Here is a 15,116-nt window from a genome sequence, read left to right on the forward strand (position 1 = left end):
GCCGCCCTTGCAGGCTCCTGTTTGGGTTATGAGGCAGAACACGAGGGAGATACAGAGGTGGAGCGTTCCCTGCTTTCACCCCATGAACACAAAGGCGCTTGCTCACCACAAACAACAAGTATTTTGTGAGCACAACAGGCTGCAGAGCTCCTGCTCAGCCCAAAGACAAGGCCTTGGCATGAAATTAGGTAACTACCTGCTCCTGTGTTTGCGTACGGAAATCCCTCATTTGTGTGCAGAAATGTGGCTGGTTTGTGTAACCGTCTGCTCACGCAAAATTTACCTCTTGAAGTTTGTCCTGAAGAGACCTGCTGGAGAGTTACAAACCAGTGGCATGTTGTGGGAAATGTGGCCAAAACGAAAAGAAAAATGCAGCTCTGCTCTGCAGCATCTTGATATTTCATCTTCTGGTACCCATTTAGCAAGCATGGAAGAGACAGGAGCCGTGAGACATTTGATACAAAGGGTGTAAAAATAGGCTCAGAGGGGGAGACAGAGGAAAAAAGTCTAGTTTGACTAAATGTGTTCAATCTTTCAGTCAACAAAATGCACTTCAAACATAGGCAGGCTACCTCTAAACTTCCTCATCTCTCCCCCACAACATTAAAGCTGTAAGGTTTTGAAGCCCTGGCTGATAAAATAATTTTCTGCATTCCCCAGCTATGTACTCATCCACTTCAAAATAGCTTGGTGGGTGACAGGCTATTTTCTTAACCTCCCCATTTTCAGCTCACTGCTAAATCAGTTTTCTCATTTCCTACACAGGGCTGCTTTTCCCCTGTGCTGAATGCAAATAGCTCTGTAACTCAGGACTTGTTGAACAAGTACATTTCAGTTATTACCACTCCTAGAGAAGAAACATAATACACAGTGAAAATAAACAGGACACCACATAAAACTTGTGTTATCTTCCAGGTCAGCAGCACTTAAGAAGGAAGTTATTTGGATAGAAAATGTTGGTTTGCATTAGGTAGCGCAGTGTGTGACTGAAGAAGAGTCAAATAGCCATTTTAGAGGCTGGGAGGTGTTTCACATTTCCAAGGGAAACAGAGCTCTGAATAACAAACCAGCGTGCTGATGGGCACAGGAACATCAGCACTGCTGGGCAGCCTCTCTTGTGAGCAGGGTCAGGGGTGTGGCTGCTAACCTGCTGGACTGGGACAGTGGTTTCCATCTCTGGAGGAGGCTTTCTGGCAGGAAGGACAGGTTTTGCTCCAAGAACTGAAACTTGGAGAGAAGCTGGCACATCTGGGTGCTTGGCACTCGGGCAGCACTCGACCTTCTCAAGGGTGACCACTCCTCCCCATGGGGATCCAGGGCACAAACAACACCTGGAGCAGCTGGAAGCAAAAGCAGGGGAGCCCAGACTTGTGTGAGCCCCAGCATGGGAGGTTCTCCTGTGAGAGATCCTGCTGGGCACCGCTGCTGCCCACGGAGGTGCCTCTCTGCCCGTAAACCTCTGCGGGGCTTCGGGGGGCAAACACCGAGCTCGTGGTGCTCTGCATCCTGCAGTGCCTGTCCAGGAGATGGAAGAGAAGTACTGGTGAGCAGTGAGAAATTCTGGCAAACTGTTTGCAGAGGGAAGTGGAGTTGGTGTGAGGAAAGGAAGCTGTTGTGCACAGAGCTCGTGTGTTGTTGGAATGGGGCGTTTTGATGGCGTTCCTGGTGGTGCTGCTTGTCCCTTACCATGAATTTTTCTTTGTTTCAGGTAGGAATGAATTGATAGCCAGATACATCAAACTTAGAACAGGGAAGACACGGACCAGGAAGCAGGTAAAATAACCCAGTGGGGAAGTATGCATGTCAATGAATGACAAAACATGGCATTTTTGGCTGCAGTGGCTGGCTGTGCTTCGGCTCTGATGGGATGATCTATGGACTTCACTATTCAGATTAAAATACATGCTGTTTAGGGAATATTTAAAACTCCAGGGTTTATGTTGTGGTGGTGTGAGGATTCACTTTTCATTAAGCTGTCTGTAAATGAAGCTGTTATCCCCCCATATTTCATAAAAAAATTCAAAAGTTGAAGCAAAACCATAAAACATGGTGCCTTATTTCTCTACATAATATTATATTTTAATTAATTAATATAATATTATAATATAATTATTATTTTGAGATGGTAAAGAGTGGAACCTCTTAAAAGTTAAGGGAATTTGGCTGTATAATAGAGGTTATGATTCTTGGATATTCTTGGTAAATATATAAAAATGAACCAATCATAATTGTTCTCTCAGCCTATGGCCAGTAGTTGCTACAAGATATAAAAATTATTATAAAATTTCCCTAAGAGACTTTGAGCTTCTGCTCTTTGCCCATGGTAAGATTTCATTCATCCAAGAGTCAGAATAAACCTTAAAACCACCTTGAGTTTTTTAATAGATAATTACCACGTAACCATTAATTTATCTCATATTACTAAATCCTTTAATTCATGATACCCCCAGCGATCAGCAGCCTTGCAGGAAGCACAGTTTGTGTGGAGCTCATGCAGTGGCTGCTGTTTAAAAACACTCCACAAACAGCAGAGCTCCCTTGCTTTAAGGTCAGGTGTGAGATTCCCCTTCTCCCCCCGCCACGTGTGTGCCGGGGGGCAGGCAGAGGCTTTGCATGTGCATGTTCTGCATGTCCTGCAGCGCAGGGAGAGGTGGCCCTGGGTCACACAGAGCGTCCAGAGCTCGGGTTTGGAGCACTTTGGGTGCTGTTTTGCCCTGGGTGGTGTCCCTTGTCAAGCACGTGCGCGAGGGATGAGAAAAGGCGCCAGGAGAGCACGTGGAAGAGGAACGAGGCAAAGGCTGGCCATCACAAGCTAAAAGCAGAGTCCCTGGTTCTCCCTGCCTTGCCCAGCGAGCCCCAGGAGCTGGAAGTTATGCTGGGCTCACAAAGTTAATGCCTCAGGAGTGACAATGAAGAGCTTGGGGTGGTCAGATCCTTGGCCAGCACGTGCCAGGAAGGCAGGAGGGCTGTGATGGCTCACTGTGGCGATGGCTGCCTCTGCACTTGTGCATCCCTCTGTAGTGCTGCATAAATCATTCCAACTGAGTGCCTAAAAAAGGGGGTTTGGAGCTACTCTGGAGTTTTAACCAGCCATTCAGTGTTGTTCAGTTCACTGTTCTTCCTGTGGAGCTTTTAACATCACTAATATTCCACTGACAGCAAAACAAATGAACATGTGTGAGAACTGAGTCGAGGTGTTTGACTGCAAAACAGCTCAGTAAGCAGCAGTTTAACTCTGAATTACTGCAGAGCTGTTCCTGAAGGTGGCCTTCAGGGATGGTGCTCATGGATGCATCGCTGTTTGCTTCCCTCCTAAAATACAGCCTTTTTGGTACTATTGTCACTGAACAGTCTCACAGAGGAGGAAATCATTGCTTTTCTTTTGCTTTGTTCTTTCCCAGACAGGAATTGTAACTAGTGTAGGAAAAATGTGCACCACCTGATGTGGTATGTCCTGGGCCAAACAAGAATCAGAGGTTTCCCTTTTAGTGGTTCTTGCCATCACTGTAGGTTTTAAACTTTCCCACACAAGGCTGGAGGATGCTGAGGGCTACCAAGCATCACTAAACCTTCACCAGCAACAGCATGGATTTCAGCATGTCCCTGGCTAGACAGGAGTGTGAATTTGGCCCCAGACCCTTCACTGCACAGGCAGCAACTTCTGACCAGTAACTGGTGTGGTGCAGGACTGGGTTTGTACAAATTTCTGAGTGAAACAGCCAGACCTGGGCGTCGCTCGAGCTGATGTCAAGTTGCTGGTCCCCAGTTGCACGAATGTTTTGTGGGCAGCCTTGATGCTGAGATTACCAAGGAAACCAGCAGGGGTTCAGGGACCTGTGTTGTGCCAGTATTTTATCATTTGTGCCAGAATTTAAAGCATTTCAGTGGACTCAAAAGGCAGCCTGAATCTCCTCCCTGGAGCTGCAGAGCACAATAAATAATGGATGCAATTTCTTGGTGCCAAGCTGTGCCTCAAGCCTAGTGGCAAATGGTCAGAGTGGGCAATGCATCCCCAGCAGATGGGGCAGAAATCCTTTGGGCTCCCCACATGAGAGCTCAGGGCCTGGGCATGGATGGGATCGGTACCAAAGCACGTGGGCTGAGTCCAGCTGGGAACTGTGTCTTCTATCTTGTAGCTGAATGCACAGCCTGGTGGGTTACACTTTTTTTCCCCCTTTTCTTTTTCTTTTTTTTTTTGTTTCCTTAATCAAGTCCCTGCAGTGATGACCTGTATTGTTAAGCCTTGGTGCTAAGAGCTTGGTATCTGGCTGGGAATGTGGTATCTTTAACAGCAGAGCTTACTGAAGATGCAAATAACTTCCTCCCTTCAGAAAAGTTTCTTTTTTTCTTTTTTTTTTTTTACTTTTTTTTTAAAAAAAAAAAAAAAAAAGAGAAAAATAGACATTTAAAATTTGATTTGCTTTTTGTTTTTCTTTTGTTTGTTGTTTTTTTTTTCCCCCCCTATAAACCTGAACAATGTAGGTGTCTAGTCACATACAGGTCTTAGCAAGAAAGAAAGTTCGAGAAATTCAAGCCGCCATTAAGGTACGTTTGGCTTGCCCAGTTGTAGGGGGCTTTTCATCTCCATGGTTACAGGCTTTTCCTTTGTTTCCTCCCTTCCCCTACCCTGCAGGTGTCTAGTCACATTCAGGTTCTTGCCAGAAGGAAATCTCGTGATTTTCATTCCAAGCTGAAGGTATGCGCTTTTCTGCTTTTGGGCTTGTGGTTGCTGTGCCTGTCCCTTCTCCTCCCCGCGGTGATGGGGCTGCTGTGCTGTAACCTCCTTTTCCTGCATGTGGGAGCTCTTTGTGTTTAATCCCCGGCTTCTGCACTAGCATCCCCATTAAAAACACCTCGTTTTAACACTGTCCAAATGCCGAGTGACCTCCTCTTTGTAACAGCTCAGCGCCTGAACCTGGTTTAACCCGTTAGCCCACGGGTTTTTAACCCGTTAGTCCATTTTTTTGTTTCACTTTTTAACAGCCTAGCGGTGTGTTTAAGTACACAGGGCGTTTTGTCACAGTTGCATAGATGCTTTTTTTATTTTTTTTTTATTATTATTTTATTTTTTATTATTATTTTTTATTCTTTTTCCAGAGGGGTAATTGGGGTAGTTGTTTTCCTTTCCCAAATGCTTTTTTTTGTCTGTGCTTCTGAACTGCTATCAAGAATATTTAAACCAGATCATTCCTACCAAGTGCCAGAGAGCAGAGTTTATCCAGATTGCTCTGGTTTTTCTAGACTACAATCTAGCATCACCTCAAGTCATGCACCATTTACAAGATTCCCTGAAGTTTCACTTTTTTTAAAGTAAATTATTGACATTTAATCTTTGGAGAGCCTCAGTCAGAGTCTTGTTCAGGGAATATTAAGTATGTTTGCTTAATCTGACATGATGAATTGTACATGTCCCCGTTTTCTCTGCCTTCCATAAAATATATTCTAAGGTTGAAAAGAACCTCTTGGAAATGTTTCATAGGGGTTTCTCAGATTGCTTGTTTTTTCAAGTTTTCCAGCAGAGATCTTGAGATTTTTTTGGTATTTTTTTTCCACACTATTTGAAAATGAAAGAGGGAGTTTGGCAGCTTTTGCTGTCGATTTTTGCTCTTTTTTTAATAAAAAGTGAAGGAACTTGTGAATCTTTTACTTCCCTCCCCCCCCCCCTTTTTTTTTTTTTTTCTTTCTTCTCTTAACACGAATGGATTTTTTATTTTTTTTTATTACTATTTTCTATTTCTCCACCCAGATATGAGAACAAATCACATTTTTGTTCTGGTTTCGGGCAGTGCTTTCCCTGTCCTGAGCACTGCGGATGCTCACCCCCATCCTGGAACTGCAGTGTAGGAATAACAGCCTGGCTTTGTAAAAGCCTCCCTGACAGGAGCACTGGGTTTTTCAAGGGCAGCATGCTGGCAAGCTTGTCTGGCTGTTGGTGGCTGGCTTTTTAGCTGCACTGGCTGAGCAGTTGGGGTTCGGAAAGAACGACTAAGACAACTTAAAATGTCCTGCTTTTTAACCCAGGGGGCAATAATACAGAGATATGTAGCATTTTAAGCTCAAATTGTCAAGCCTTGATGCCTAAAATTAAGTATGTGAGTAGGTGGCCTTGCTTTCAGAGGTGCTCAGCACCAGCAGCCCCTGGAGTTTTAGAGGACTCTCAGGGCTGTAAAAATCAGGAAGCCCACCTAGGTATCAAATGCAGGCCTAGGAGCCAAACACAATTACTGGATTTACTGTTCTAAAAAATATCTCCCTTTCTGAATGACCAGAATACCTTAAAATGTGAAGCCACTTACAAAGCAAAAAAACATTTTTAAATACTGCACCTGCTGTCTGATTAATATTGAAGCTTTCCAAAGAGCCGAGGTAGCCAAACCCTAAGAGTATTTCATCTAGTCTAGATGCCATTTGCAGTAAATAGAGATCTGGAAGGAATTTCCATTTGAAGGAGTCTCCTGAAGAAGGGAACATCTTTTTGGACAACAAAACATTTTGTAAGGGCTTGTTGCCCTTTCCCACCTGGCCAGGCCTTTCCTCCCCACATGGGAGAGGTGAATTTTGACGTAAAAGGTGCCATAAGGGAGCTGCCTTATGCAGAAGAGAGCTCTCATTCCTCTTGCCTGCTGCAAGTGCTCCCTGGAGGTGGTGGAAGCTGCTGCTTCTGAGCCCGAGATGGAACTTTGCTCCTCCAGGAGTTTTGTTAGTGCTGCTGCCTGCTTTTCCTTATCCTCGCTGTGTGGGACCCTCGGTAGGGCCAGTGTCACCCAGGATCACCCCAGTCAGGGACCAGCCAGGAGTGAAACCTCTGGAGATCTTTATTCCAGCTCCCCCCTGGCAGAGCAGTTTGCTGAGGACTTCAGAAGCTGCCTGAGAAGGATGTCACTGCTGCAGGAGGAAGACAAGGCACATACATTCCAGCGCCTCTGAGTGCTCCTTGTTTCAATGGGGACCAATTTTGGCAGCAGCCTGAACAGCCCCAGCAGTATCCTCGGAAAGATGACGGGCTCTTGCTGTCCTGGAGTGGGTGCTGTCTGCATTCCCTGGGGAAGGGGTCACCAAGGAGAAGATAAAATGCAGTTTTTTACACCTGGGATTTTTTTACACGAGCACGTACTGACAGGACAAGGAGGAATGGCTTCAAACAGAAAGAGAATAGGTTTAGATTAGATTTTAGGAGAATAAAAAAGTTACTGTGAGGGTGGTGAGGCGCTGGAAGAGGCTGCCCAGAGAAGCTGGGGGTGCCTCAGCCCTGGCAGTGTTCAAGGCCAGGCTGGATGGTGCCTGGAGCAGCCTGCTCTAGTGGGAGGTGAGCTTTTAAAAAAAGTCCCACTAGCAGTGGGCTTGGAATTAGATGATTTTTAAGGTCCCTTCCAACCCAAACCATTTTGTGGTCCTATGCTCCCCACCCAGGCCAACTCACCCTTTTAGCAGTGATCTGCCACTTGTAACACCTGTGGTTGGTGGCATCCAGGGAAGCACTTAACTGCTTTAAAGAAAATCCCATTTGCATCTGGTGCCAATGTTCTCTTGATCTGTGGCTGATCTCCTGCTCCCAGAGAGGAGAGCACATGGGCAGATCTTCCTGTGTTAACCTTCTGCAAAACTCCACCAGGATGGAAGGATCTCAGAGCTGTCTGCTTTGGAAGCTTTCCTGAGAGGCAGAAGTCTCACCTGCTTGGTCCAGCAAGGTCCCTTTTCCTCAGTGAGAAGTGCCTGTGGTCACTGTGGAGGGATGGATGGATCCTTAGCCCGTGGAAGTGAAGTTTCACCCATAAATGCCATTGCTGCCTTTCAAGACCACCAGTAAAGAATGTCCCCTCAGCCCCTCCAGGGATGTCATACACTCTGATTCTCTTTGCAGCAGGAAAATGCACCTGTTTTAGAGATTTTAGTCTTGATATGCTGAGGTTATTAAAATCTTCCTGAAGTCGGAGAAACGGAATGTTTCTGTGTCAAATACACCAGCCCAGGGTGCCAGGTCATCATTTCCCACCTCTGCACTGACAGGGAGCCAAAGCCACCTCCATCCACACAGGACAAAAGATGGATTGGAAGTTGTGCATAAACATAGAGCAAAGGTGTTCACAGCAGGATGTACATCTCTCTTAGGCTTTCAGAGCAGATTTTTTTCCATAGTGCAAGATTAATTAGAGACAAAAAACCCCACATTCAAATGCCTACAGTTCACATCTCTTACATGTTTTTAAATCCATTATTCTACATTCTGCATTTAGGGATAAAAAGAAAATATTGTTGTCAATTATAAAATGCTAAAGATAGCTCTATAGTTTTTTAAATGAACAATGATAAAAGCCTTGAAAAATTCCCTTTGATGTGAATGGAGTCTTCAGCATTTTGAAATACAATAAGATGGATTAATTGCTACTCATTAGGCAGCAAGTTGGGACAGCTTTGAATGCGCATTCTCTTCTTGGCATTAGCTATTGCCTGGCTGAAATAGCCAGCTTTTGTATTTACTCCTGTCTTCTCTAATAATAAGCAAATTGGAGATCAGGGCTAGAAACACTGAAGTGCTCTCTATCTTTTGTCCAGAACAATTGTATATTGTCATGATTTGTTTATCTTTTTTGAGCTACAGCTAATTATTGTAAAGGTTATTTGAATCAATACGAGATCTGTGCAGAAATAACATCTGCAAAATTGCTTATTAGGAAGCTATTTTATGCTAGTGTTACTGTAACATCCATTTTGTGAGCAAATTGTTGTTTCTTATGTCTTTTTTTTTTTTTTTTTTCCTTACATGAAAAGTTTTGCATTTTAAATATTGGTACAGGTTTTAGGCCTTCTTGAATTAATCCTGTTCTGTTGTGCTTACTCTTCCTCATACTGTCTTAGATTTTTTTTTCTCTCCCAAAGTCACCAATAACATGGTATTCAAAGCCCCATTTATCATTCTAGGATAACAGCTTTTATTTTTTTGCTTAAGAACTTGTTTGAACTGATTGATTGAATTATTCTTCTGTTTATGTTGGATTAAAAGAAAGTCAAGCACAAATTCTTTTGTGCTTGTCATGTAGAACTCTTGTTTCATGCGGGGCCTTTATAGATATTAAGATTTATAATTGGATGATACTGGGGAATTATTATTATCGAATTTATCTGTGTATTTTGCATTCCAAAATGAATTGTGGAAAGCAAAACTCAAGGGCCTGATTCATTAAAAGTTGTAGTCTTGCATTAGATGCTTAGAGCTCACATCTTCCAAAAAACAGAGTGTGCAACTGCAGGCAGCTAAAACAGGAGACACATCTTGATCCAGAGATGATGTTTTAGGGATTTAGTGGAGCTAGAGCAGTTTTGCAGTGACTGTGCAGTAAGTGCACCCTGCTGACATTCATTACTGGTGATGTGCACGGTGCAGAAGGCTTGTGGAAGCGGAGGGGAGGGCAGGGTGTGAGTGCAGCCTCTGGCTCCAGCTCATTCCTGGGCAGCAGCAATCCCCTCCCAGCTCATCCATTAAGTGGGGTCAAACCAGGTCAGGGCCAGATGGGACCTATCCAAGGAATACCTTCATCTCCAGCAGGATTTAATGATTTGGTAGGAGATGCTGTTCCCCCAGGCTTCTGCTGAACCTCGGCACGAGACTGCAGCATGCTGGCTCAAACTTTCCTTGTCCTACATCAGTGTAAACCACATGGAGCTGAAAGAAATGACTCCAGCTTTACAAACCAGCACAAGTGAGAGCAAAACAAAACCCTTTCTTGCCTCAGACAAGATAGGAAATCAAAATCTTAGCTCTTTGCAGTCATTAAAAATCCCGCAACGTTCCCGTTTTAGAGGAGGGGTGTTAACCCATTTGTCCTGGCCAAATTCCAGCCCGGGTAATTACTGTAATCTGCCTGTGTAAATTACCCCTGCCGTTTTAATTGGATATATTACTTCTCTTGCTGCCTAAACTGTGATGTAATACCATTGTGTGTTATTAATCAGTTACCAAGTTTCATCCCAGAAGCAGCAGTGATAGGTAGAGAGCCTCGCTCCCTCCTGGTTCCAAGTGCTCTCTATTACAGCGTGAAAAGCCCCAACATATACTTGTTTTTAAGTGGCAGACTAGCTGATATTGCAATCTAAATAAACAGCTTTAAAATGTGGTGATCCCATTCATTTTTGAAGACCACGAAGTCTGCTTGATTATACAAGCACAGGCAACCACCTTGCAGCTCTCCAAAAGTACCTGGAGCTGAAGGTGCTTTTTTGCCAGTGCAGCTCAGGACCTGTTAAGTATCTGTATTTAACTTTGAATTTGATTTCTGTCGTGTTTGAATGCAAAGCTGCTTTGAGAAAAGCTGACCTTCCCACTGTGCGGATTCCTAGGCCTGCAAAAGGTGAAGCTTCCCGTTGGAATGTGTTGTCCTGATGTCCCAGATGAGATTTGTCACCACTGGGGGATGTTGAAACACCCCAGAGCTGGCCCTGTTGCAAGGATTGCCTTTCTGAGCTGTCATTCTGAAGGTTTTTTTCCTTTCTCCCCATCCTCCTGAAAATGTAATCAGTCAAAGAGGATGAGATGAATGGCCCCACAAAACACAGATCATTCTAGGGTGAAAAGCAGCAGTTGGCAAGAAGGAAGGCACATACCATTTCATGTCACAAAAGCAAAGATCTTTTCTCCCTCCAAAAATCCCTGTCACTGTCCTTAAAATTCAGGATCATCAGATACACCTTAATGGTGACTAAGAGCTCCCCAGGAGATTTTGAAGGAAGTGTAATTCTTCAAACTTTTTCCTAGTTCATATGTTAAGGTGGGGTTTGCCTGCTGTAGCTGCTGCTGGGTGTCCAGGCTCCTGTTCCAGCCCTTGGATGGCAATAACATTACAGAAAGTAATGCATTCAGTTGGTTTCAGTGCCTCACAAGGCAGAGATAAATCCAGCTTCTCCTGGAGCTGCTCCAACACTAGCAGGGAATTAGCCAGAGACTTTAGAGGATAAAGTGAGGAGAGATGAACAATTTCACAGACATAGAACCTCCCCTGGCTCACACAGCTCCCAGGAATGGACTTTAATAGCCCTGACAAAGCTTTTACTTTTAAATCCTCCTTTAGTTTGGATCCATCTAATAGTGGATCCAGGAGAGTTTGGCACCTTGGCAGGGGCACAGGCATGGCTGGTGGTGGGCAGGAGAGGAGCCTGCAGTGTCCCAGCACGTCTGGAGAATAACAAGGGAGTCACAAAAGCTGCACTCACATGGCTTTGGAGGTTACTAGGACCCAGAGGCACGTATTTCTTGTATCATTTGTTTTACACACAGGACACAGATCCCCTGAATGCTGGCTTTTGGTAGGGTTCAGCAGGCTGGGTGAGACTCTCATGGTTTGGCATTTCCAAGCCAGCTCTGCTTACAAAATAAGGCTGAAACAGAGAAATCTGGTAGGGCTGGATCTCCACATTGCTTCAGGACATCTCACTTTCGTCTGTTCATGATGGAGGGTCCTTCTTGCTGTGCAAAAGTACAAGAGGGACCTGGGGAGCTGCATGAACCTCAGCATTCTGTCACTTCTTAGCACCCAGCAAGAACACACATCTTTTAGCCTGGTGGCCTGCAGACATCCAAAGGCAGCCAGTAAAACATGCCATGCACAGAGCTCCTGTGCACACCCTCCCACCCTGGGGCAGGCAGGGCTGAGAGCCAGGGCTCACCTCCAGCTCTTCACCAGAGAGCTGGTTGTGGTAACACTGGAAAGCTACAAGTTTGGAGAGAGTTTTGAGTTTTGAGAAAGGATTGAGTTTGTCCCCACACTAAGGAATGTGTCCCCCCAGCACAGGTGAGCCCAGGGTGCTGGAGCTGCTCAGGCAGCAGAGCAGGGGCTGTCCTGGAGCTCCACACCCTGCAGGTGAACAGGGAATGATGCTGAGCACAGGGATGTCCCCCAGCACAGGGAATGATGCTGAGCACAGGGATGTCCCCCAGCACAGGGAATGATGCTGAGCACAGGGATGTCCCTCAGCACAGGGAATGATGCTGGAGCAGCTCCTGCCCTACTCCACCTGCTGCTCTCCAGGCTGTTTCCCACAGGGGCTCCTTGCACAGCTCAGGGAAACACACTCAGCAGCAATCCCTCTCTTTCAGTATCCACGGCTTTCACACAGTGAGCTGGGGGTTGTTTCTCCCCAGGGTTTTTGGGTTTTTTAATCCTTTTTCCCCCTCCTTTTAATGAATCAGACCCTGGGTGAAAATAATGTGTTTGTTTAAAGTTGATATTTAATGCTGAGCAAACTGCTCTTCCTTTGTCTCTTACTATTTTGTTCATATTTTGCTAAGAGTCTGCTATTCTACACAAGCATTTTAATAAACTGTTTGTTGTTGTATCCAGGTAACAAGCATGGTAAGTATTTTGACTAAACCAAGTATTATGTACCTTAGCTGTGCTTGGCAGAGTTTTTTGGCTAGCTTTTCCTGTACTTTCAGCCTGTGCTGTTTCTAAAGGAGCTATTGAAAGGAGGAAAGTGCTCACCTATAGTACTACTACATACAAGCTTTAGAGGGGGCATATGTGCAAAGTCATGTATCATAAATAAGAGCATGCACCTCTTGCTGGCATGCTTGCTACTTTGCTTGTAAAATAAAACCAGAAAAAAATCCCCCCCCAAGAAAACGTCCTTGCCTAATACTGCTTGTGTTCCCTCATTCTAAGTGGCACACCTAAGTGTTGGTGCTCATCAATCCAGCACTCCTGGATGAGGAACCCTGCTTTAGCAGCCTGTAACAGTCTGTGTTCACTCATTTTCCCTGACCTGAGACATCCCCCTGGTTAACTCTGTTGCATTAAGAGGCATTCCCATCCTGTCCTGTGAGCAGACCTGACTGCAGTGGCTGGGACTCCAAGTGCTGCTCTAATACAAGTAACTGATAACAACCCACCTTTTCCTAAACTCATTCCTGTGTGCTCGAAAAAAGCAGGAATTTTATGGCTGATGGCTTTCTGTGGGAACACTGTAAACCAGTAAAACACCACAACTGAACATTTAAAATGTCCTCCACATGTTTGTGACCTAACTTTGTCGTAAAGCTGAATCCAAAATGTCTCTAAGCATGGAGAAAGCTCTGTCCCTGTTTGCAGTTCCATGTTCTCGTTCTAAGCTGCTCTTAGATGGGAATGACAGAGCTCAAATCCCAGTGCTCCCAGTCCTGGGATCCCAAACCTCCAAACTGAGGCTGAATAGCAGATGGGCACCCTCCCTTGTGTCCCCTGCTTCGGTGTCCTCTGGGTGTAATTTCCTGCCCATCCCTGGGTGTAATTCCCATCCTCGGGAGCACACCCTGTTTAGCCCAGCCTGATTTAAAAATCACAATTTGCCCAGATAAACAAGTGGGCAGCAGTTTGCTCTCCCAGAGCTTCCTGCGTGTTGGCAGAGCAGACTGTGAGAATTCAGGTCTACCATGCATGTCTGAGAGGAGGTTTTGCCTTGAGGTAGTTGGAGTGTTAGCCTCCGTGCTGTACTTTTTATTTATTTTTTTTTTTCCTGCATGATTTGCTATTTTTGCATTTTCTGTGTGGCTTTTTCAGTTTTTAGTCACGTGCTTGTAGCTGCAGTTATTGAACGTCATTTGTTGTGCCAAATGTTTTAAGACTCCGTGTAATTGTCATGTTAAAGGATCAGACAGCAAAGGACAAAGCTCTCCAGCACATGGCAGCAATGTCATCAGCTCAGATAGTCTCAGCTACTGCTATTCACAACAAGCTGGGCCTGCCAGGAATTCCCCGTCCTACATTTCCTGGGGCACCTGGGGTAAGTCATCAGCCGAGTCCCAAAAACATCCCTGCACTCCCTGACAACCTTCAGTGGGGAACTAAGATGGAATGAATGGATTAATGCCTTGATTGGGCTTGCAAAAGGGAATCGTGCTTGTTCAGAAATACCCAAAGTTCTTCCAACAAAGGGAACAACTGTGGGCCTGTTTGTTTGTTTTTTCCTCTTGCAGTTTTGGCCGGGAATGATTCAAACGGGGCAGCCTGGATCCTCGCAAGAGTAAGTTCTGAGAATTCAAACGTGTTTCTCTGTGCAGTGCGAAGGGTGGCTTGTGCACTCTGAGGCTGGGCAAGTGACAACTTGCAAATTTTTCTAAAAAGGAGGTAAAGATAATTTTAGAGAAAGAAAGAGTCTTTAGAGTGATGTGAAGTCACATTCAAGAAGTGGGATCCCAAACCTCCAAACTGAGGCTGAATAGCAGATGGGCACCTTCCCTTGTGTCCCCTGCTTCGGTGTCCTCTGGGTGTAATTTCCTGCCCATCCCTGGGTGTAATTCCCATCCCCTCTGTTCCCTCTGGGCTGTCTGTCTGTTAAATATGCCCTGCAAGGACGTGGGTAAAGGTCATCAGCCACCTATTTTCCTGTAGTGAGTCTGATGGAATTTCCTGTGGGTGGCACAGGCGTGTGATTTTTGTGCACCTCTTTATTCCAGCGTCAAGCCATTCGTTCAGCAGGCCTATCCTATACAGCCATCAGTCACAGCTCCCATTTCAGGTAATTCTCCCATTTATCCCCTGCCTTAAAAATACTTGAATTTTGCACTGAATGTGATGTATTAACTTCTGACCTGGGCAGAGCCACTGCTCGGGATCTCACGTTCCCTCCAGTCAAAGGAAACAGCAATCCCAGCGTCCTGTTATTATCTGATTGTATCTTAGGGAAACTCATTGTGTTTGGGGTTTTTTTAGGTAGGAAGCACTAATGCATATGCAAGGAGCTGTGATGTGTAATTTCCAGTCAGCGCTCTGTATTGTAGGAATTACAGTAAAAAATGAGCAATAGGATGAATGTTTCTTTTAGAATAGCTAGGTAACAAGAATACACCTTAATTTATTTTAAACTGAGCCTAAAACCCCTTCTAAAATGATGTATGTTTAGCATTAAGTATAAAACTTCTCTGTGTATCAGGTTGTTTATAACTCATCCCCTCCTGAAGGTCCTGCTTTGCCTGGTGCCACTTTGATAAGTACCTAATTTTTATTCCAAATTCCATTGCTCAAATTGATCCCATGGCTCATTCCCTGCTCCTTTTCCCAGGTTCCTTCCATGCTTGATTTCAGGAAAGGCCATTATTTCTTGGCAGATGATTTCTCATGTTACGTCTCCCCTGCCAAAAGATCCCAATG

General features: G+C 44.9%; 1 protein-coding gene across 5 annotated transcripts in view; it reads left to right on the forward strand.

Annotated features, from left to right (window-relative positions):
- Window positions 1-15,116, forward strand: part of TEAD1 (TEA domain transcription factor 1) — a 151,159-nt gene that overhangs the window by 106,955 nt on the left and 29,088 nt on the right. The window contains exons 4-9 of one of the 5 annotated variants that reach the window (XM_088057544.1): window positions 1,709-1,773; window positions 4,483-4,545; window positions 4,634-4,696; window positions 13,615-13,749; window positions 13,943-13,989; window positions 14,423-14,484. In XM_088057544.1, coding sequence (XP_087913670.1) covers window positions 1,709-1,773; window positions 4,483-4,545; window positions 4,634-4,696; window positions 13,615-13,749; window positions 13,943-13,989; window positions 14,423-14,484 — 435 coding nt within the window. Of the gene's footprint in view, window positions 1-1,708; window positions 1,774-4,482; window positions 4,546-4,633; window positions 4,697-12,332; window positions 12,345-13,614; window positions 13,750-13,942; window positions 13,990-14,422; window positions 14,485-15,116 lie in introns of all 5 variants that reach the window. The other 4 variants (XM_014260235.2, XM_088057545.1, XM_088057546.1 and 1 more) reach the window with 4 other exon arrangements.

This window comes from Pseudopodoces humilis, chromosome 7 (genome assembly GCF_049639895.1).
Source record: "Pseudopodoces humilis isolate 2021_Gansu_Grassland_sample_001 chromosome 7, ASM4963989v1, whole genome shotgun sequence".
NCBI lineage: Eukaryota > Metazoa > Chordata > Aves > Passeriformes > Paridae > Pseudopodoces > Pseudopodoces humilis.